General features: G+C 42.5%; 1 protein-coding gene across 1 annotated transcript in view; it reads left to right on the forward strand.

Moving 5' to 3' along the window:
• The window catches only part of MSRA (methionine sulfoxide reductase A), a 436,252-nt gene that overhangs the window by 243,805 nt on the left and 169,686 nt on the right, over positions 1-22,761 (forward strand). Inside the window, exon 4 of the mRNA XM_045010740.1 lies at positions 2,570-2,674. Within this exon, the coding sequence (XP_044866675.1) occupies positions 2,570-2,674 (105 nt within the window). The remainder of the gene's footprint in view (positions 1-2,569; positions 2,675-22,761) is intronic.

The following is a 22,761-nucleotide window of genomic DNA, read 5'->3' on the forward strand; positions in this document are numbered from 1 at the left end:
GTGGGAAATGAAACAGCTCAGCACCTTGCAGGTAAGTGCTCTGAGTGTGGAATGGCAGTTAATGATGCTGTGAGTAGCAGTAACTTTCATGCCATGTTAGAGAAGAAAATCCACTGGGTTCAGAGAGGAGTTTATTGTGGAAAGGCTTTGAGGAAAATTAAAGGTGAATCTGAGAAGGCCAACAGACATCATGCCCTTGTTTTTCGTCTGAGGAGGGATATTGGTTTCAGACATGCTTAAGTTCTAACAACCCACACCATCCTGTAGCCACACATCACAAGGGTTTTTTCTTGAGATCAGACCATAGTTCTCAAAGCAACACAGTGATTTTCTTGTTCAGAGGAAAAGTAGAGAGCTGACTCTTTGAGTTCCTAGATTAGTCAGAACAAAGTACGTTGACAAGATGTAATTGCTTCAGTTGTGAGGAAAGGTGGAACCTCTGTTGTTTTGAAGTTCTTTGAGAGACTGTCTTCTGATCTAAAGCTGGTTAGCTTAGCTGTGCTATTTACTCCTGTCGGTGAGATAAGACCCTCTTGTAAAGTTCACACTGAGTTAAAGAAAAGAAGAAATATATGTTGATGTTAGCAGCTATTCCCTTAGCTTTCATCATGAGCCACTCTACATAGAGAAGTCATAATTGCCATATTGGAACAGACCATCCATTTAGTCTGTTCCTCTAGTGTAGGTAGTGGCATTACCCTATACTTGTGCATCAAGGAAGGTGAAAGTCCCCATCCTCCTTTCATAATGCTTCTGGCCAATTATGTAATGATATTCTATAGGAGGAAAATCTCCTTGCTGACCCCAGTTAGCAGTCAGTTTATACTGTATGTCGGAAGCTCATGTCAATTTATAACCAAGTTAAACTGCAAATTATTTTTATTCATGTAAATATCCAATCCTTCTCTGTTAACCTAGTGTCAAATTCTGCCTTCAGACATATGAGTAACTCCCATTGGTTTCAATAGGAGTTGCACAGGTGAAAGTAGAATTGGGCCATCACTGTGTTTGTCTCATTAACATCCTGCAGAGGAGGATAGCTTGGTTTATATGCTATGTATAAAATAATTTCCTTGTACTTGCTACTAATCTCAATGAGTGTCTCCGTGTTGTGTTATGAGACAGAACACATAGAATCAGTTGGATTCACTATAGTTGTTATGATTGTATTTAGTTCACTTCTGTCATATCCCCTTTTACTTTTCTACCTTCCAGATTAAATTTAATCCTAATATTTTAAATCTCTTCTTGTGTCTAACCTGTACTTTCCCTTTGCCTTACGTTGCTTCTCATTTCCTTGCCCTTCTTTATTGCAGCTCTGAGATAAAGCAACCACAAATTATTGCAGTATTTGAGGTTGGAAAGATTGATATGATGCCATCATATATTTCCCCTGTTATTCTCTATCCTTTTGACTTTTTTTCAGTTCTGCTGTGCATTGAGCTAATGTCTTCACAGAGTTCTCCCCAATGACACTTAGAACAGTAGCAGCGAATTCAGAACCACATCAGCCAGCCAGATTCTTCTGTCGGTTTCGCTGCCGTAAATCCAGATCAGTTTCACTGAAGTGAATTGAATTAATCTAGATTTACGCTGGTGTCTGAGATCACAGTCTAGCTCGGTGTGTTCAAGCAGTGCACGCCCCTCCCCAACAAAGTGTAGAACTGGCTATTCTTTTTCCTTGTTAATATTTCCAGTGCCTTTTATTGATGATGAACATGTAGATTTCGCCAGAGAATAGAATATGTATTTTTTTACTTATGGAACGTTTACACTAATAAAGGAAAATATTTCTTCATTTGAAAACTCTTTGTATATGCTTGTACAATACCTCGCACAATGGGACCCTGATCCTGACTGAGGAGTGTGTGCATTATGGTAACATAAATATTAAATAATTATAATAAATGAAAGTTAACTGGCCCGATTCTGCAGGCTTTGTGAAGCTAGCACTTTCAATACAATCAGTGGGCGGTTGGGTGTGTAAGGGCTGCACGATAGGGCACATAAAATTAGCCAAAACTAGGGAATAATCTCGTTCAGTGTGCATTGCCTTGCACTTACCTCCCTTGAATTTCATTTGCTGTCATAGTGCTCAGTCACTCACTTAGAGCCTTTCATCAAAGCCCATTGGTATTCTGTGGTGTGGGCAATACAGGATCGTTTGCAGCCATGTGTTTGATACTGGATAACAGGCTCATGGAATTTGTTTTTTGCCTTTGGTTACTTTACTCATTTCAAATATTTTAAGAAATATTTACCCAGAATTTACATTTACATTTTTCTGAAAGTTGCTGAACTCCGATGATAAGGTTGCTCTTAATTCTTCTCAGTTTTGCTTCCTGTTAGTTTAGTCCATTATGGGCCTTCTCCAAACTGGCAGTTGTCTGACTGTGGATACTGTCATAAAAGAATCTGTAAAGGAAGCTGGGGCTAAAAATGATGTTAAGTGAAAACACGAGTCCGTTACCTTTTTGTGTTTTGGAAAGCAAAAATCCTGTGCTTCGTGTCTTGGATATGCCTGAGGTGATTGTTACTAATACTGTCGAGTTTTGTATTGTCTTTTTAGGGAAAACTGGCCATACAGAAGCCGTGCGAGTAGTATATCAGCCAGAAAACATCAGATTTCAGCAACTGCTCAAGGTCTTCTGGGAGAATCATGACCCGACACAAGGTAGAGTGATGAGTGAGCCAGTATTTAATTATCTTACTAATTACAGCTGGGATAATTAGTGTTTGAGCTGCATGGAAGAGATGAACCTTGAAATCACATGGGAGCTCAAGAATATGATTGCAGACATTTATTGACAGAGAGGGAGAGGGAAAGAGAGGGAGAATGAGGATGTAGACGCTCATAATACCCCTCCCCCTTTACAGCTGTCTGTGCTGGGAAAATTCCCACAGAGAGTGTGACTAGACAATAGAAAATCCTTTCACCTTTGATTATGACAATTTTTCCTTAATGCTATCTTTTGTCTCCTAAATTAAAGCATATTTCTCGGCAGCTTCAGAGCTGGCGATTTTACTCATGCATGGAAACTTTACCCTCCATAAGTTTTACATTTTTTATCTTTTTTTGAATTACTGTGGGTTTATTTTATGATTAGAGAAAATGGGCAAAAGGAAGTAAGACAGGATGCTCAGAGGTACCACCAGCAGCAACGTATTAGCTTCTCGCCTTATTCAAGCATTTTGGGTTAATTTATCCTTGGAAGTGGCAACATGATGATGTTATGCGTATCTGCTCAAACAGAAATGATGAATTATTGAGAAAACATTTCACATGCATGTGTATATAGTTTCAATAAACATCAACTCCAATATGATGCCCTGAAATATTACATACAAATAATTTGTTTCCACTTTCTCAACCTTGTCACTGCTGTTGTCTTGCATTTACCTATCTGGTTAATATTAAAAAGGACACTCTTAAGAGGGGAGTGTGTGTGTGTGGGGGGTGTTTTCTCCTCTGATGACCTCCTGCAGACCTCAGCTTTAGTAACTGGAGTGGACACTGGGGAACTCTGTATGTGGGGAAGAGGGAAAGAGTCCCTTTATCAGGAGATGTGGGAGACGCATATCTCTTGAATATTTGGAGATCTGCTTCCTTGGGGTTTCACTCCAGTTCACAGTAGACAAGAAAGAAAATTAAAAAAAAACTGGCACCCTTTTCAGGTTGAACCTTCTGGTCACCTGGTAACTTTTATTTCTGATCCATATGTGTCTGTTTCATTTATGGTCTGATCCTAAAAACCTCTACTCACAGGAGTAGTCTCATGTGCAGAACCACTATCTTCAAATGGGACTATTTGTGTGAGAAGGAGCTATACCTGTGAATTAGAGTACACAGAGTCAGGTCCTTCCATTGTAAGGTTTCGTTTTGCATTACAGGATACAGGCCGGAACACACCAATGTTCAATGCATTAGGAATAAGTTTACATCAGAAAAAAACACCACCACAGTTGGTAACAGTTGGCCACCTAGTTGGCAGCCTCATCAGGGAGCTCATGGATTGAATAGCATGGAGGCTAAGCTAATGTCTCACTCCTAGTAGTGTTCTACCTAAGTCAGGGTTGTGGCATGTTTATGGAGACACGTGGGAAAGTTTGTACTGCCACTCTCTGTGTTGTACCTGTTCTGTGTATAAATACAGAACTTCTTCTATAACAGAGATTCCCCAAACTGCTCTGGTGATGTACAGAGAGATGGCTGGTCACATGGTGATGAGTTCTTTTTTTTCCCGCAGCAGCCAAATCACATCAAAGAATTCCTACAATTCCTTTCCTTTGTCAGCAATTGCTGTAGTTGCCACAGGGGTATAATGAGACTGCAAACAGGAGTGAACATGATTCACAAAACAGCAGGTGGAAGGGGTGGTAGTCACAAGATGCTCTTGTATCAGAGGGGTAGCCGTGTTAGTCTGGATCTGTAAAAGCAGCAAAGAGTCCTGTGGCACCTTATAGACTAACAGACATATTGGAGCATGAGCTTTCCGACGAACTGGGTATTCACCCACGAAAGCTCATGCTCCAATACGTCTGTTAGTCTATAAGGTGCCACAGGACTCTAAGATGCTCTTGGTATTTAAATGCGGCCCATGCTGTGAAAAAGGTTCAGAACCTCTGATCTAGCAGTTTTCAGAGGCATTAAATTTAAACATCAGATATACTTTTTGTTGAAGTTGGGCAGAAACCTTTTTCTCACTATCTGGATGTCTGAATATTTCGAAGCAGCTTCCCACAGTGCATAGAATCATAGCTGTGTAGAGCTGGAAGGAGCCTCAAGAGATCGTCTAGAACATGTTTGTGTAACCTGCTCTTAAACACCTCCAATGATGGGGATTCTACAGCCTCCCTGGGTAATTTCTTCCAGGATTTAATTATCCGTATAGTTAGATATTAGGAAACATTTTCTAACCAAATCTCCCTTGCTGCAGATTAAGCTGATTACTTGTCCTATCTTCAGTGGACAAGGAAAGCAATTGATCATCATCCTCTTAATAAAACTCCTTAACATACTTGAAGACTTATTAGGTCACCCTTCAGTCCTCTCTTCTCAGGAAAGACTAAACATGCCCAGGTTTTTCAAACTTTTCTTCACAGATCAGGCTTTCTAAACCTTTTGTAGCTTTCCCTTGGACTCCCTCCAGTTTGTCCACATCTTTCTTAAAATGTGGACACAGTTCTTCATGTGAGGCCTCACCACTGCTCAGCAGAGCAGGACAATTACCTCCTGAGTCTAATGTACAACACTCCTGTTAATACACCCCTGAATATTAGCCTTTTTCACAAATGCCCCACACTGCTGGCTGAGATTCAGTTTGTGATCCACTATAACCCCCCAGATCTTCTTCTGCAGTACTACTGCCTATCCAGTTATTCTCCATATTGTATTTGAGCATCTGAGTTTTTCTTCTTAAGGGTAGTACTTTGCACTTGTCTTTATTGAATTTCATCTTGAAGAACTGATCTGAAATCAATTTATCAAGATCATTTTAAAGTCTATTTATGTCCTCCAAAATGCTTGCAACCCTTCTCAGCTTGGTGTCATCCACAGATTTTATAAGCATACTCTCTGCTCCATCATCCAGCACCAGATCTCAAGAGAATTCAGTGTCAGTCCAGAGACTCTAAAAAGTAGAGCCTTTTAAAATAATAGAATCATAGAAAATTAGGGTTGGAAGAGACCTCAGCAGGTCATCTAGTCCAACCTCCTTCTCAAAGCAGGACCAACCCCAATGAAATCATCCTAGCCAGGGCTGTGTCAAGCTGGCCCTTAAAAACCTCTAAGGAGGAGATTCCACCACCTCCTTAGGTAACCCATTCCAGTGCTTCACCACCCTCCTAGTGAAATAGTGTTTCCTAATATCCAACCTTGACCTCCCCCACTATAACTTGAGACCATTACTCCTTGTTCTGTCATCTGCTACCACTGAGAACAGCCTAGCTCCATCCTCTTAGGAACCCCCTTTCAGGTAGTTGAAGGTTGCTATCAAATTGCCCCTCACTCTTCTTGTCTGAAGACTAAATAAGCCCAGTTCCCTCAGCCTCTCCTCAAAAGTCATGTGCCCCAGCCCCCTAATCATGTTCGTTGCCCTCTGCTGGACTCTTTCCAATTTGTCCACATCCTTTCTGTAGTGGGGGGACCAAAACTGGACGCAGTACTCCAGATGTGGCCTCACCTGTGCTGCATAGAGGGGAATAATAACTTCCCTCGATCTGCTGGCAGTGCTCCTACTAATGCAGCCCAGTATGCTGTTAGGCTTCTTGGGAACAAGGACACGCTGTTGACTCATATCCAGCATCTCGTCCACTGTAATCCCCAGGTCCTTTTCTGCAGAACTGCTGCTTAGCCAGTCGATCCCGAGCCTGTAGCAGTGCATGGGATTATTCCGTCCTAAGTGCAGGACTCTGTCCTTGTTAAACCTCATCAGATTTCTTTTAGCCCAATCCTCCAATTTATCTAGGTCACTCTGGACCCTCTCCCTACCCTCCAGTATATCTACTTCCCACCCCAGCGTAGTGTCATCTATGAACTTGCAGAGAGTGCAATCTATCCCATCATCCAGATTATTAATAAAGATGTTGAACAAAACTGGCCCCAGGACCGACCCCTGGGGCATTCCACTTGATACCAGCTACCAACTAGACATCGAGCCATTGATCACTACCCGTTGAGCCCACTGATCTAGCCAGCTTTGACTTGACGATCCAAGGCCCATATATCTACCAGGTGTAATAGATTCCAAGCCCAGAAGGGACTATTGTGATCATCTAGTCTGATCTCCTGTGTAACACAGGCCACAGAACTCCCCGAAAATAATTCCTGGAGCAGAGCTTTTAGAAAAACATCTAATCTTGATTTAAAAATTGTCCATGATGAAGAATCCACCACAACTCTTGGCAAGTTGTTCCAGTGGTTAATTACTCTTGCTGTTAAAAATGTACCCTTGTTTCCTGTCTCAGTTGGTCTAATTTAAGCTTCCACCCATTGGATCATGATATATCTTTCTCTGCTAGACTGAAGAGCCCGTTATCAAATAATTGTTCCCCATGTAGGTACTGATGGACTGCTATCAGGTCACCCCTTAACCTTCTCTTTGTTGTTAAACTAAATAGATCAAACTCCTTGAGACTGTCACTCTAAGGCACGTTTTCTAATCCTTTAATCATTCTCATGAATATTCTCTGACCCCTCGCCATTTATCAACATCCATCTTGAATTGTGGGCACCAGAACTGGACATAATATTCCAGCAGCGATCGGACCAAATACAGAGTAAAACAGTGGTTCTCAAACTTCTGTACTGGTGACCCCTTTCACATAGCAAACCTCTGAGTGCGACCTCCCTTATAAATTAAAAACACTTTTTTATATATTTAACACCATTATAAATGCTGGAAGCAAAGCGGGGTTTGAGGTGGAGGCTGACAGCTCGTAACCCCCCATGTAATACCCTCAGGACCCCCTGAGGGGTCCTGACCCCCAGTTTGAGAACCCCTGGAGTAAAATAACCTCTCTACACCTACTTGAGGCTTCACTGTTTATGCATCCAAGGATTGCATTAGCCCTTTTGGCCACAGTGTCACACCATGAGCTCATGTTCAGTTGATTATCCACCACAACCACGAATCTCTTTGAGTCACTGATTCCCAGAATATAATTCCCCATCCTGTAAGTATGGCCTACATTCATTGTTCCTAGATGTATGCATTTATATTTAGCCATAATCAAATGCATATAGTTTGCAGGAGCCTAGTTTATCAAGTTATCCAGACCACTCTGAGTCAGTGACCTGTCCTCTACATTGTTTACTACTCCACCAGTTTGTGTCATCTGAAAACTTTTTCAGTGATGATTTTATGTTATTTTCCAGGTCTTTAATAAAAATGTTAAAAAGCATAAGATTAAGAACTGATCCCTGCACAACCCCACAGGAACCAACTGTGTGATGATGATTCCCTGTTCACAGTTACATTTTGGGACCTAGCAGTTAGCCAGTTTTTAATCCACTGAATGTGTGCCATGTTAATTTTATACTTTTCTAGATTTTTAATCAAAATGTCATGTGGTACCAAGTCAAATGCTGTACAGAAGTTTAGCTATATTACATTAAAACTATTACCTTTATCAGCCAAACTTGTAATCTTGTCAAAAAAGGATGAAGTTAGTTTGACAGGATCTATTTTCTGTAAAACCATATTGATTATGTGGCAAACCCAGGACAAATGGTTACAAAGGGAGGGGTAGTAATTAGTCCCAGCGGGTTAAAAGGCCTCTCCCTATCCACTGAGGAAAGATAGCCATGGGGAAATAAGGTTCAGCTGGAAAAGGGGTTACCAGGGAACTAATTAGGTTCAGCTGGCCCCAACTGCTGGAGACCTTTTAAAACCCTCCCTGGTGTGGAAGCAGGGGGGAGAGTGGGAGAAGCAGAGAAGCTGCCAGCAAGTGAGGTGCAGCAAGGTCCTGAACCCTTTCAGCAAGGAAAGCTGTGCTCTGTCCCCAGAAGGGGAGAAAACCAGCACAAGGGACTGACTGAGGGAAGGATGAGCCAGACTCTGTGCTACCTGGAAGGATTTGCTTTGCCCAAGCCGGTGTCTCCAAGGCTAAAAAGGACTGAGCCTGCTGAGGAGAAGCAGGTACTTTGCTGCAATTAGCATTAACTATATTATCCTCCTTTAATTCTTTAATAATCATCTCTCATAACAGCCACTCTCATAACACCCAGCATTATCTTGCCTGGGTCAAGGTCAGATTGACAGGTGGGTCAGACAGATGGACCCAGGTCATCCTGTTTACCCTTTTAAAATATTGGCACAGCATTAGCTTTCATCCAGTCTTCTGGAACTTTCCAGGTGATCCAAGACTTATTGAAAATCAAATTAATGGGCCAGCAAGCTCCTCATTCAGTTATTTTAAAACTCTAGGCTGCAAGTTTTCTGGATCTGCTGATTTAAAAACATCTGATTTTAAAAGCTGCTGTTTAACATCCTCCTGAGATATTAGCAGAATGGAAATAGCATGATCATATAATATGACTACCTCATCTCTCCCCCCCCACCCAATACAGAACATAAATATTTATTGAACACTTCTGCCTTTTCTGCAATATTGTTGATAATTCTACCATTTCCATTTAGTAATGGATCAATACTATTGTTAGGATTCTTTTTGTTCCTAATCTACTTAAAATGACTCCTTATTGTCCATAACTCTGCTGGCCACAGAGTTCTCCTTCTATCCCTTTGCTTCCCTTATCAGTTTTCTACAATTGCAAACTTCTGATTTATATTCCTTACTATCAATTTCCCCTTTCTTCTATTTGTTATAATTTTTGTTTTCTTTTTTATGGCTGCCTTCACTTTCCCCTCTAAAGCATTTTTGTGTGTGTGTGTGATGTTGGTGGGTTTTTTTTTTTTTAAACCAGTACAGCCTTCTTCCTTGATTGTGACTTTTTGGGCATCCAATAAAAAGTATTCCTAAACAATTCCCAATTATCATTCATATATTTGATTAAATTCTTCCTCCCAGCTCATCTGGCTCATAATTATTTTCAGCTGTGTGAAATTAGCCCTTTAAAGCACCAAGTATGTGTACACATACACACATCCCTCTACCTCACTGGTCTGGACTTTATTTTGTTTGCTCTTTGTAATTGTGATCAAGTCATGATCACTTGTACCTAAGGTACCATTAATTAAGAGCAGTTCCTCTTTGTCTGTCAAGAAGAGGTCTAATATAGAATTTCCTCATGTTGGTTGCAACACTGAGCCCTGGTCTACACTTGGGGGGAGGGGAGGAGAAATCCATCTAGGTTAAGCAACTTCAGCTACGTGAATAACATAGCTAAAGTCGATGTACTTAGATCGACTTACCGCGGTGAGTTGACTGCTGCCACTCCCCTGTCAACTCTGCCTGCGCCTCTCGCTGAGCTGGAGTACAGGAGTTGAAGGGAGAGCACTCAAGGGGTCGATTTATCGTGTCTAGACTAGACACGATAAATCGATCCCCACTGGATCGATCACTGCCCACCGATCCGGCAGGTAGTGAAGACATACCCTTAGTTAGAAAATTGCCATCTAGAATACTTAGAAATTCCAAGGATGTTTTAAGGCTGTGGCAGCAGCATATGTCACTCAAACTGAAGTCCCCCGTGATCATGCAACTTTTCCCCCTACGCAGTACAGATAGGTGTGTAAGGAGCCAGTCATCTTGCTCCCTGGTGTGAGTTGGTGTTCCTCTTTTGGTCAATAAATAGGCAATAACAGTTGATTTTAGCATTTTAATCATGGGACTTATCCCACTAGCACAGGTGCCAACTTCCCCTCTTTCCCATGGGTGCTCGACGCCCCCCCCCCGCCCCCGCCCCCACTCCACCCTTTCCATGAGGCTTTGCCGCTTCCCCACCCCTTTCCCACCCCCATTCCAACCCCTTCCACAAAGTCCCCGCCCCAACTCTGCTCCCTCCCTGTCAATATTCCAACTCCTTCCCCAAATCCCCAGCCCTGCCTTTTCCCCTGAGCACACCATGTTCCCACTCCTCTCCAAACCCCCCTCCCCCTCAGAGCGTGCTAACACTGCCAAAGAGTTGTTCCAGGAGCAGTGTGGGGCCCGCGGCAGCACGGGGATGGCAGTCCCATGGGCTGGATCCAAAGCTCTGACAGGCCGGATCCAGCCCGTGGGCGGTAGTTTGCCCAGCCCGACCTAGATCAAAGAAGTCCAGTTTTACAGTTTCAGCACTGTGATATTTGTATAATGACATGAACAAACAGATCCAGTGGGGAAGTCCTCACAGCACTGGAAAGGGGAAAGACCTTGCAAGCATCTGATCAGATCAAGGTTGGTGGATCTCAGTTACAGGAGCATGTTCCAACATTGTGCTTTGGTTTGGCCATTTTCAGAGGTACACTCAATGTCTGGGAGATGGTATTTCCCCCTTCCAATCCTCCATCTCTCAGACCCTCTCCTTGAAGGCAAGAAGAGAGAGATGGATCTGTCTTAGACTCCCTGGCTATTAGAAGTCTTAGAAGCCAGTTTAGTTCATTCCAGACTTGTCAGTTCCTTTGTTTCTGGGTAGGTTCTGTTGAGGTTCTTTTGGCCTCCCAGACCATGGCTAACTGCTAAGTTGTCTAGCGGGAATTCAGCCATGAAGATTGTGTTTGTGAACAGATACCTTCTGAGGATCTGAGAGACTGAAAAGAACTGACACCTGGATCACAAGCTCCTTGACAGTATGAGGGTACTATCTATTGATTCTAGGGTTTCATGGATCCAAAGATTTTGCTGCTATGCAGTTGTTGTAGGACAAACAGGTCCTGGTGCCAGAGGACATGTTTGATGCTCCAGAAAGAACTGCCTGTATGCTTCAGTGCTTCTTTGTACCCTTACAGTCAAAGGCGCACACACAAAAAAAAGATACCTGGAATCCTTTTTCTTCTCCAAGGAATTAATGGGTGCTTTACCAAGACTCTACAGAGAAGGTGCAGATTTTTTATACAGATAAAGATTTGGATCAGTATATAAGTGGCCATGAGACCCACTCTGATATCCCCTGGATCCGACATCATAAATACACTTACAGTTCTGTGTGTCTGACCTCTCATAAGAGGAAATTTTATTAGCACATTATTGGTCCCTGGGCTGCTGACCTCTAGTTGTAACTAGCTCCTGATTACAAGCCAGGAAGGAGAATTTTCAGGTCCAGTTCCATGGTGGAACCATTGCAGAGTACACACTGTCTAGGATTGGATAGTGCCATTGGCAGCTCTCCCCACCCCCATATGGTTAAATAGACATACCTAGGAGCTTTCATTATTAGCTTTACCAGCCTTTCTTGGATGCAGTAAAGCACTGAAGTTCAGTGGGGCAGTTGGCCCAGCATTTTAGAAGGTCTCTGTAAACCCAGCATAGATTCCTCCCATCTTGGAAGAAAGGCACATTTAAGGATTGAGACATCCATCACATATACTTAATGCTGAATGAGGTTTGTTTCTTCGCATAATACAAATGATATTGTAACTGTTCAGCTGAGCAACACAAGGTTAAGGGTGACTTAAACTCAGTCTGTAAGTACCTACACAGGGAAAATAAATTTGATAATAGAGGACTTTTCAGTCTAGTAGATGAAGATATAACAAGATCCCATGGCTAGAAATTGAAGCTAGACAAATTCACACTGGAAAGAAGATGCAAATTTTTACTCACATTGGAAACAAGATGCAAATTTTTAATGGCAAAGGTAATTAACCATTGGAACAACTTGTTAAGGGTTATGGTTGATTCCCCCTCACTCACAATTTTAAAATCAAGATTGGATGTTTTTCTAAAAGACACTGTAGTTCAAACAAGAATTACTTCAAGGAAGTCCAAGGACCTGTATTATACAGGAGATCAGTCTAGGTGATCATGGTGGTTCTTTCTGCCCTTAGCTATGAATCTGAACAACCAGTGGAATTTCATATTCACCTCTTGATTCCAGATAGAGAGCTCTTTCTAATTTCTAGAACTGTTCCAGAGGTCCTCCCCTTTTTGTTCCATGGTTGCATCAAACTGCAAGCAGCAAACATTATCAGACATTCTCAAAAAAGAATCACTTTATAACAACATATATCGGTCTCTCTGCATATACCTTTGATAGGAGTCCAGGAAGACCTCTATAAATAAAACTGTACCATAGCAGCATTGTTTCATTAAATGCCTGGCTATTATGACTACTCTCCCTGAGTGCCTATATATAGACTGGATTCTGAGAGCCCAGATGATTCTTCCCCAAGAGTTTGTACAAACAAGGATATTTTCATACCCGCTTAGAAGATATATTATGGCAGAGCAAAGGGAAAGCATTCCACATATGGCACTGGATGGTGAGACCCCAGGCCAGAAAACGTGACACATTATACCGGAGAGGAGGCTTCAGCCATTAGGTGTGCAGAATGTGGTTATGACGGTGCTGTACCAAATTGTTCAGAAAGAACAGTGCCTGACGTTTGCACCAAAGGAAAAGAATGACCTGAACCTTCATAAACAAATCAGAGTAGGAACATGAAATGTGAGGAATACGTATGAAGGGGACCTCACCTTTGGAAAGATGTAAGATAGATATATGTGGAATCTGAGAGCTGCATTGGAAGGGTAGGGGGGTCATTTCATGATGTTGAATGGATACACAGTGCAATATTCAGGGTATGAGAAAAATGCACACCCATTTTCTCTCCTTATCTATTCAAGGAGACAAAGTATGTGCTTGGATATAATCCAATCAGTGATAGAATCATTACAATTTGCCTTTGAGTGAAGCCAGGGAATATGTCAATCATACAGGTTTATGCCCTTCAACCACCACTGATGACGACATGATTGATGAGCTGTAAGAATGACTTGCCTAAACACCACTTACTAACTCACTAAAACATCAAATAAAAATGTCACCCTTATAATTGGTGACTTGAATGTGAAAGTGGGAGCTTTAAGCTCTCCTAAAGGAGTAATGGGAAACAATGGTCTGGGTTCACAAAATGAGAGAGGGAGGCATTTAGTTGAATTCTGCTGTTCCGCACTATGGTTAACTGAGAAGGTGTTTGAGAAGTGATGCAGAGTGCAAGAGAATGGCTTGGAGATGGAAGAACGTAAGAGAATATAAGGAGCTGAGCAGACAGATTCAAAGGCAGACTAGACAAGATCAGAGCAAATATAAAAGAGCAAAATGTATGGAGTTTGAGAATTGCAAAGAGTAATAATGCAAAAGGTATATTCACAGTGGTCAGACTTCTTACCAAAAGGTTCTCTCTGCAATCAAACATAAGATCATGATGGCAGAGTCTCTCACTGAGGGTGATGGTATTAAACATAGGTGGAGAGATTACTGGTCCATTCTGTATGCCTCACCACAACACAACAGGAGAACAGAAAAGAGTATGGAGCCGGAGCTATCAATCCTGCAAGTGGAAGTGGTATGTGGTATTGTGAAAAAAAAGCCTGTGAAAGCACCAGAGATAGAGAACACGCTCACAGAAATTGTTACGTGATTGGCAAATGCAGTACTGATATTATGTGGAAAATCTCTAATGACTAGAAATTGGCTGGAGATTGGATGAACGGAATTTTTCTGCCTTTACCAAAGAAAAGAAACAGAGTGTGGTAACTATTGTGCTATCTCCCTGATACTACACATGAGCAAAGTTCTATACTATATAATCCAGGAATGCACGAAACAAAGGATAGAATTAGAACTGCTGCCACAAGCTGGTTTCAAAGAGGGCCAAGGCATGTGTGCCCAAATCGCAAATATCTATCACATCCCTGAAAAATGCAGGGTGTACAGTGATCCATTGGTCATGTGCTTCAGTGACTACTCAAAAGTTTGATACTGTCTGACAGGACAGCCCTTGGAGGATACTGGCAGACATGGGGATTCCAAAGCATCTCATTGAGCTCATTGCAAGTCTCTACAACCAACAACAGACCACAGAGCAAACAGTAGTAGGCTCCAATGAGGAGTTTTCCACTGAGCAAGGTGTGAGACAAGGGTGTATTGTGTCCCCAAGCCTGCCTAACGTATATGCAGAATTTATTATGAGACAAGCCATGGAAGGTTTTGACAAAGTGGAAGGAGCTGGGATTTCCATTGGTGGACACCTCTTACCTGACTTCAGATATGTTAATGAGATAACACTCTTTGATACAACCACTGATAGACTGCAATGAATGTTGGAGTCTCTAAAACCAGTTAGTGAGGAATATGGACTATTCCTAAATGCAACAAAAACAAAATGCATGTATGTTAACATGACTAACGAAAAATAAGATCAAAATGGACACCATTATTAATAGAAAAGTGTAGAGGCAGTAGATGAATTTAATTATCCAATCAAGGAGGCTATGCCAAAGAAATCAGAAGATGACTAGGGATGGCTCATTCAGCTGTGTCCCTTAAGAAAGTTTGGGGAAAATTGTAGCATCTTGAAATGTGCGAAAAACGTGACTGTTGACAAGCCTAATTTTTTCCATAGCAATTTAATGGATGTGAATTGTGACAAGTTAATACTGCTGACAACAAGAAAATTGAAGCTTTTGAAATATGGTTCTGGTGAAGACTCCTGGGTATCTCTTTGATGGAAAAAAGATGAATGCCTATGTTAGAAATATTATTGCAGAGAAGCAGATCCTGACGTTGGAAAACAGATGTAAACATATGCGCTTTGCTTGTTAGGATATAGAGATGGATATAACATGGAGAATGTTATTTTGGAAGGAATGTTGGAGGGTCACTCTGGTATGGGACAACCAGAGAGGATATGGATGGATGGTGTGTGGAAGATCACTGGCAGGTCAGCAGCTGAGTGCTCAAAGTCCATGCTGGATTATGAAGGCTTCAGAAAATTCTGCTATGATGTCACTGATATTCAGACATGAATACATTAATTTACTTATGTGAGACACTGAGGACTTGATATATTCCAGATGTTGCAACTTCTTTGCAGTGGACATGCTTCTTACCTAAGTTCTCTCTAAGCTGCGTGGCTGCGTAGCAGGCTATCAAGGGCTGCACAGGCGGGGAGAGGCACCTCTCTCCCAGCCCCAGCCCCACGGCTGCTGTGGCGAGAGAGGGCTGGGGGGAATCCTCTTTCCTTGCCACAGTCCCAAGACAGCCTAACCCCAAAATCTTCATTCCCAGCCCCACCCCTGAGCCCTCATCCCCAGCCGGTGCCCTCACCCCCACCACACCCCAACCCTGTGGCCTAGCCCTGAGCCCCCTCCTGCACTTCAAACCCCTCATCCCTGGCCTCACCCCAGAGCCCACACTCCCAGCTAGAGCCCTCACCCCCCTGCACTCCAACCCCCTGCCCCAGCCAAGCCTCTCCCATACCCGGAACCCCTTAGCCCCACCCCTGCCACACATCCCCTCCGTATTGGTGCATATAACAAAATTCATTCCGCACATGGATGTAAAAAATTAGAGGGAAAATTGTTTCTTTCTGGTGCAGTTTATATGATAGCTTTAACACCAGGCGACGTCTGAGGTCTTTGACTAGAAACATTTGAGCCACAATGTCCTAGTACTTTACACATGCCTTATTTTGTAAGGCAGGGGACAAACATGCCCTCCAGGTACTTACCATTTTCCTGACATCTGGAGTAATAGTGCTAGTGGGTAGAAAGGATTCTTCACCTTGATCTCTATCCACCCAGATTTCTCTTCTTTATCTGGCTAAATTCTGATGGAGCGTATTACAGGAATACATTACATAGAATACCAGAGAAGGGTTTTGCTGTAGCAAGTTGGGTCAGGAAAGTTTCCTATTCATAAAGTTCAGTATCCTTATTGTATAGATCCAATGTCTCATCTTCCAGGGAAAGATGACATGTTGACAAGCTTTTTAAGCAGAGTTGTTAGCCATCAATAAAGGTCTCTGTCATGACCTCCATCTTGTATTATCTTTTTTTCCCAAAAAAACGAGGTAAATATCAGTTATTTTTTTCCCCTAACAGGCATACCAGGCTTATCTATGATTCTGGTCCAAGGACAAGCAAATTCTAACATCAGTGTTGTAGTCCTTTCCTGAATCAAGGGCAGGAACTTCTCTACATATTGCCCCTGATTCTAGTCAATGGAGAGGGCTTTCAAAGGTTGGTCTAGTAGTTGGTACCAAGTTGCTCTCAATAGTCATGGTTAGAGATTAGGAATTTTGTCATTCAACATCATGTATAATATTAATATCCACAAAGTCCTGCTTTCCAAGCTACTGGGTCTTCTGCCTCCGAAACAAGGTGTGAGTCTCCACTTAGGTTCTAAGTTTCTCTGGTTAAAAGCCTAACTTGGGATTCCTGGGATTCTTAATTATGAGTGTTACGCTGAAGACTGAAAAATCCTGTTGAAAAGTGGGAATCTTTGATCAGTTAAATTTGTTCCATTATTAGACATGGAAGATTAGATCAGGGGTCGGCAACCTTCGGCATGCGGCCCATCAGGTTAATCTGCTGGCGGGCCACGAGACAATTTGTTTACATTGACCGTCCACAGGCCTGGCCACCTGCAGCTCCCAGTGACTACAGTTCGCCGTTCCCAGCCAATGGTAGCTACTGGGGGCCGTGCCTGTGGATGGTCAACGTAAACAAAATGTCTTGCGGCCTGCCAGTGGATTAGCGGTCAATTTCACCACACACACAAATCAATGACAAAATATTTCTATTGATGATAATTGAAATATACAGATAGGCCAAGAAATAAATGCTGCTCGAGAACTTAGAGTTTGATTTAAGGATATTTACTTTGTCATGTGATGTTGACAGTTTGTGTTTTAACAGTTATCAACCTTTAATTTTTTGAATCTCAGCATCTACTATCATTTAACAATTGTTGTCTGCCGAACCCTCTAATTTCCTTCAACTCTGAAAAGTTAAATTGATCGAAATTGAAAAAAAATGGTTAAATATAAGCATTGATATTATCAGCCAAAATTAGGGGGAAAAATAAAAATAGAATTTTGCTAAGCTCATCTATGATTTGGAAGAGATTCCCCATCTGAGCAGCTCCTAAATGGGTGGACCTGATAAAGCCCTTGACTGCTAGCTTAAACTATTGAGTACACTTGGAATACTAAGCAGAACAAACCAAAAACTTTGATTTCTACAGAGACATTTGGTTGTCATCTCTGTTCCTACCTCTGATACACGGATGGACAATCTTTCCTCACTTTGGAATAATCTGATCTCACTCATGAAAGGGTTGCTTTGTGAAACTCAGAGCTTCCTGGAGTAGTTACTGTGCTGTAAGAGCTGAAGAAAAGGAGAATGAGGGCTTGTCTATACAGGGACACTCAGGAAAGTTAATCCAAAATAATTAAAGGTGTGAATTTTAAATTCACAAGTTAAACTGCATTAAACCCCTATGTGGACACGCTCATTCAGAATTAAAGTGGCTTTAAGTTGGTTTAATTAACCTAATAGGTTCATTTGTCTTACTTTAGGGATATCCCCTTCTAGCATGCACTAAGGGATTGTCATTTTAGCCTCGTAAAAGCTCATGGGTCAGATTCTTCTCTGTACTTTTTCTATGAAGATGCCATTCTGTCATAACTCTCTAAAGCACTTTCCATCTTTTCAGATGACTAGTGTCTCTGTATGTCCCCAAGCCTCACTTATATGCAGGGAGGCAGGTATCATACTTTACAAAGAGAACTTTGTCACTGTTTGTATGCAGCCAAAACTAGTCTTCAAGTTCTGCAAGCCCTTGGGGAAATGGGGTTGGCCCGAGAGGAGTCTGTCTGTCATGGTCCAAAGATTGTCCATGTAAAATGCACTGGGTGTGTCACAGTTATCATGACGTGGCAGGATTAACCGCCTGTATTTGTCAGAGTCATTAGTAGACCTACAAACCATTTCTCCTCTCTGTGATCCTCCATTGGGGTTTGGCATCAAGCCCCAATGCTGATACATGAATTCTGCAGATTAATATCTGGTCTTCAGTATGTTGACCCATTTAATTTGCAGAGCGTAGTGCATATTTATTTGCCACCAGTTTTGAAGGAATGTACTTTTTTTAGACACTGCATATGGAATCTATCATCATTTGCAAATAATTAGAATTAGACACTAGAAATTACATTGTATTGCTAATGAGCAGATGTGTCTACTTATACCAGTGGAAGAACAGCTGTACACATATAAAATGCTAAAATGACCCTAAACCGGCATTATGTATTCTGCTACAGACCTACAACTTCATTTAGGATTTCAAGAACAGGGAAAAAATAATCTTTAAGCTATATAAAATGTAACCAATTCTGATATTGTTTCACATTTCTGTGCTTCTGTATCCTCCATACTTTACACAGAGTCTGACAACTCTCCAGGTTAAAGCATCTAGCACCTTTGTCTTGTATTTCAAGTGTTATTGTGAGACTCTGATGCTTCCGGCATTATATGGTGGAAAAAAAAAGGCAGCAAAGAAGCAAAAGCTATTGTCACCAAACACATTAAACATTATTCAAAATAGAATTTCTGACTCCTTAGGGGTCTGTTCTTGGTCCAATACTATTCAATAGTTTCATTAATGACTTGGAGGATGGAGTGGCGAATATGCTAATGAAATCTCTGGGAAATACAAAGCTGGGAGGCTTTTGGAGGATAGGAATAAAATACAGCACAGTGTGGAGAAATTAGAGAAACGGGCTGAAATCAATATGAAGGGATACAATAAAGACAAAAAGATACTGGTTCATGTAAGGATGAATAATCAGCAGTACAGATGTAAAACAGAGGATAACTAGCTAGGAAGTTGAGAGGAGAGGAGAGCATCTATTAGGGATGGTTTAGGTATAATGGAAATGGTCCTACCACAGTGCATTCACGGGAGGGGTTCCTGCAGTCTGTGAAAACACTATGCGGTGCCAAAAGGCTGTTGTGAAAAGCAAGCAACAATGCAGATGATCACTACACACTGGGCACACGGTAAGACAAAACAACATAGGATTGAGTCCTACAATCCTTGCTCAGAAATGTAGGCTTCCCTTCAGGTTTAAAAGTACCGCAAAAGGGGAGTTTAGGCCTCTTCAGACGTGCCACTCTTTAAACGTAAGGGTCCTTCCCAGATTACCCTCAGGAATGACAGGCAGGAGGTAGCCATTGTCATTGCTTCCAGCACTGGCCAGAGATCCCAGAGACTACCAAGGTGCAAAGCTTATGGATCTTAAAACATACACAGGTTTTCCTGCTGTCTCCATGCTCCTCTAGCTCCTTCCCCTGGCAATTAAATCGCAGTGCTGTGCAGCCATTTGCTAGTGACAGGCAAACCCCACAGCCTTATAGTCTCCTGCCCATCATCATCATCATCACGTTCTGGAGAAGAGATCACAGATCCAGGAGGTATTTATTTTCTAGACATTGTTGCAAAGTAGCAAGCATATTCTTTGTCAGTAGGGATTGGACAGGGAGTAGCTGCTTCCTTTGATTCTGAGTTCCTGCATGATTTTGAGAATCCAGCTTTGTTTGCAAAGCGAACTGAGATGCTGAATCTCAGCATGCCTGAATTATGTGCTTTTCTTCCCACTCCCTATTCTTTCCCAAACCCTGAATATACCATAAAAAGTAAATACTTGATTGTTTTTCCTTCCTCATGAATTTCAGCTATCATGGTCTAATTTGCATATTAGTGTTTTTATTTAAATAAATTAGAACAGTATTTTTCTGACCTATATTTCCAGTTCAGGGGCTGTTTTTTTCATATCACAGCAAGAAGCTGATATTTGACTCTGCATCTTTTTAATGAAGTAGAGTGTTAGCAAGCGCAGTGGTTGATAAGATGGCTGAATGGTTTGCATTATAAAGTAAGCCGCGCTGAATCAATTCTGGCTCAAGGGCAAAAGTCCAATTGGGTTGTGATTTCATTTTGCTTTTTAAGCCATTGTAGTTTATTTATTTTATATGTGACAATGATGTGTTATCCAGTCCTCCTGGGCTGCTGACAATTAGCTTTATCTGTTAGTCGCTCCAGAATGAGCAAAATGCAGCCCCGGAGAAGAGAAAAATCTGGGTATCCATCATTGTCACCAAAGGAACATGATGCTGTGACTCCAACATTGTGGAATAGCTTGCACCTGCTACTCACCTGGAGGGACTGCTCTTTGTTTAGGATTTCCATAACCACTGAGAACCAGTGCACGGAAAATGCCTTTGTTCTATCACAAGTGACCCAGGGGTCATTTGGGCTTGTTTGTTAATTCCTGCAATGCTGTGGGCAGGGGCAAGGGGGGAGGGGAAAGGGAAAAGAGGGGAACATGTACGTTGTTCAGGCTTGTTGGTTTTTATTCGCCAAAGGCAAATCTGGGCTTTTTAATGCCTTATTGTCTTCAGTAGCTTTCGTGGAGTCAATGGGTGTTTAGAGTCAATAATGATTTGGCCCTATATGTGTAGAACTAGAGATAAGCAACCTAAAATAAGTCTTTCCTTGTAGCATTTTTGGATGGGCTGTTCATAATCCACAGAAAATGAAAGCATTAGACAAAGTTACAAGAAAATGCTGCACATCCTTTTCTTCCTCGGATAACTCACTTGTGAATTAGCTGTACTTCGGTCTAGAAATCTGAAGCAATGAGGCATGGCACCATTAATCATAGTTTACAGTGATTATTAGTAGGCTTTTAATCTTTGTTTTCATGTATAATTAGGTACAAGAGGTCAAAGCTGCTGACTCTTATAAACAACAATATTTTCAACAAATGACTGTTTTTCCCTGCCTGCAATTTTCCCTAGCATATTTTTAAGGGAGTTCTTGTCTTGTTTCAGAGCGGTTTCTCAAGAGTTTGTCTGCAACTAAAGGCAAATGACAACTCATTAATTATTTTTTTAATTATTATGATTACAGGAGCACCTAATGGATCAAATCAGGGCTGGGCCCATTGTGCTAATGCACACCAAGACACAGCCCCTGTCTAATTCTAGACAAGACAAACAATAGGAGAGAGGGAAGAGGCATGAGAAAGGTCCCAGTAACAAGTTTGCGTGGTCTCATAGGCCAGCTCTCAGCACTACTTAATAGCTCTGAGTTGTTATATTTTTAATTATATCCCCATACCTGATCATTAGTTGGCTGATTTCTTGTAGGTATCACAGTCGACCTGGTCTCCAGAAGGTATAGAAGAAGGTGTGGAGGGGGTGGGAGGTGCGGGGGTGGAGCACTAGTTCAAGGAGGACATTCCAGGCATAAGGGATGGCATGGCAGAAAGCGTGAAGATGGTATGAGAAGCATAGAAAATGACAGTCATACCTCTCAACTTGCCAAGGCCCAAACAGGAGACACCATGCTCTGGGGGTCACTAAGCCTCTGACTGCCAGAAGCTGGGACTGGATGACAGGGGATGGATCACTCAATAATCGCCCAATTCTGTTCATTTCCTCTGGGGCCCCTGGCACTGGCCATTGTCAGAAGACAGGATCCTGGAATAGATGGACCTTTGGTCTGACCCAGTAGGGCCACTCTTATGTTCTTAACAATGTGTGAGAAAGACCTACAATGAGGGACTGTGACAGGGTGGGACTCACCACTCTGGCACCGACAACTGGTTGTTTTGGGAATTAGCTCTGCGCCCTCTTCTGGTGATGTCTCACCCACCCTCACCTCTGCTCCTGGCTCTGTGTCACTCCAAGGACTGTGAATCCTCTTCATCACACAGCCCTGTTCTTCCCCCTTCCAGAGGAACTGCAGTCCACTGTCCAGCCACTTCCTTCAGTGGCAACTGCAGCCAATTATTTGGCCACTTCCTCAGTGGCAATGTGTGTGTGGGGGGGACACCTGGGCCTGCCCACTACTCGGGGTCCCGGCCCAGGGACCCTGTAGATGGCCCCCACCTGCTGCGTCCCCTCTGACTCCTCAGTAGATTTCCCTGGGCCACTTCCCCACGGCCCCAGCACCCTCTTTGCCCTTGCTTCAGGGCCTCATCCTGCAGATCCCTGCAGCCCACCAGGAGCTGCCTTTAGCTCCCCAGGTCTCTGCTTGCAGCACTGCTCTGTCCAGGGTGACTTGCTACCTTCAGCCCGCAAGGCAGCCAGTCCTCCCTCCTCAAGCTTCAGGGATCAACAGACGCGGCTCTGCTCTGCAGCCCTTCTTATATCGGCCGGCCCAGCCCTGATTGGCTGCTCCTTGCCACTCCTCTCTCATTAGCTGCTTTCTGCACAGACTCCCTAGGGCTCCATTACCCCTTTATAGGCCAGTGTGAGGCAGATGCCCCATCACAGGGACACAAAAATTATTTGTGCAGGAAACTT

This window comes from Mauremys mutica, chromosome 3 (assembly GCF_020497125.1).
Source record: "Mauremys mutica isolate MM-2020 ecotype Southern chromosome 3, ASM2049712v1, whole genome shotgun sequence".
Classification (NCBI taxonomy): Eukaryota; Metazoa; Chordata; order Testudines; family Geoemydidae; genus Mauremys; species Mauremys mutica.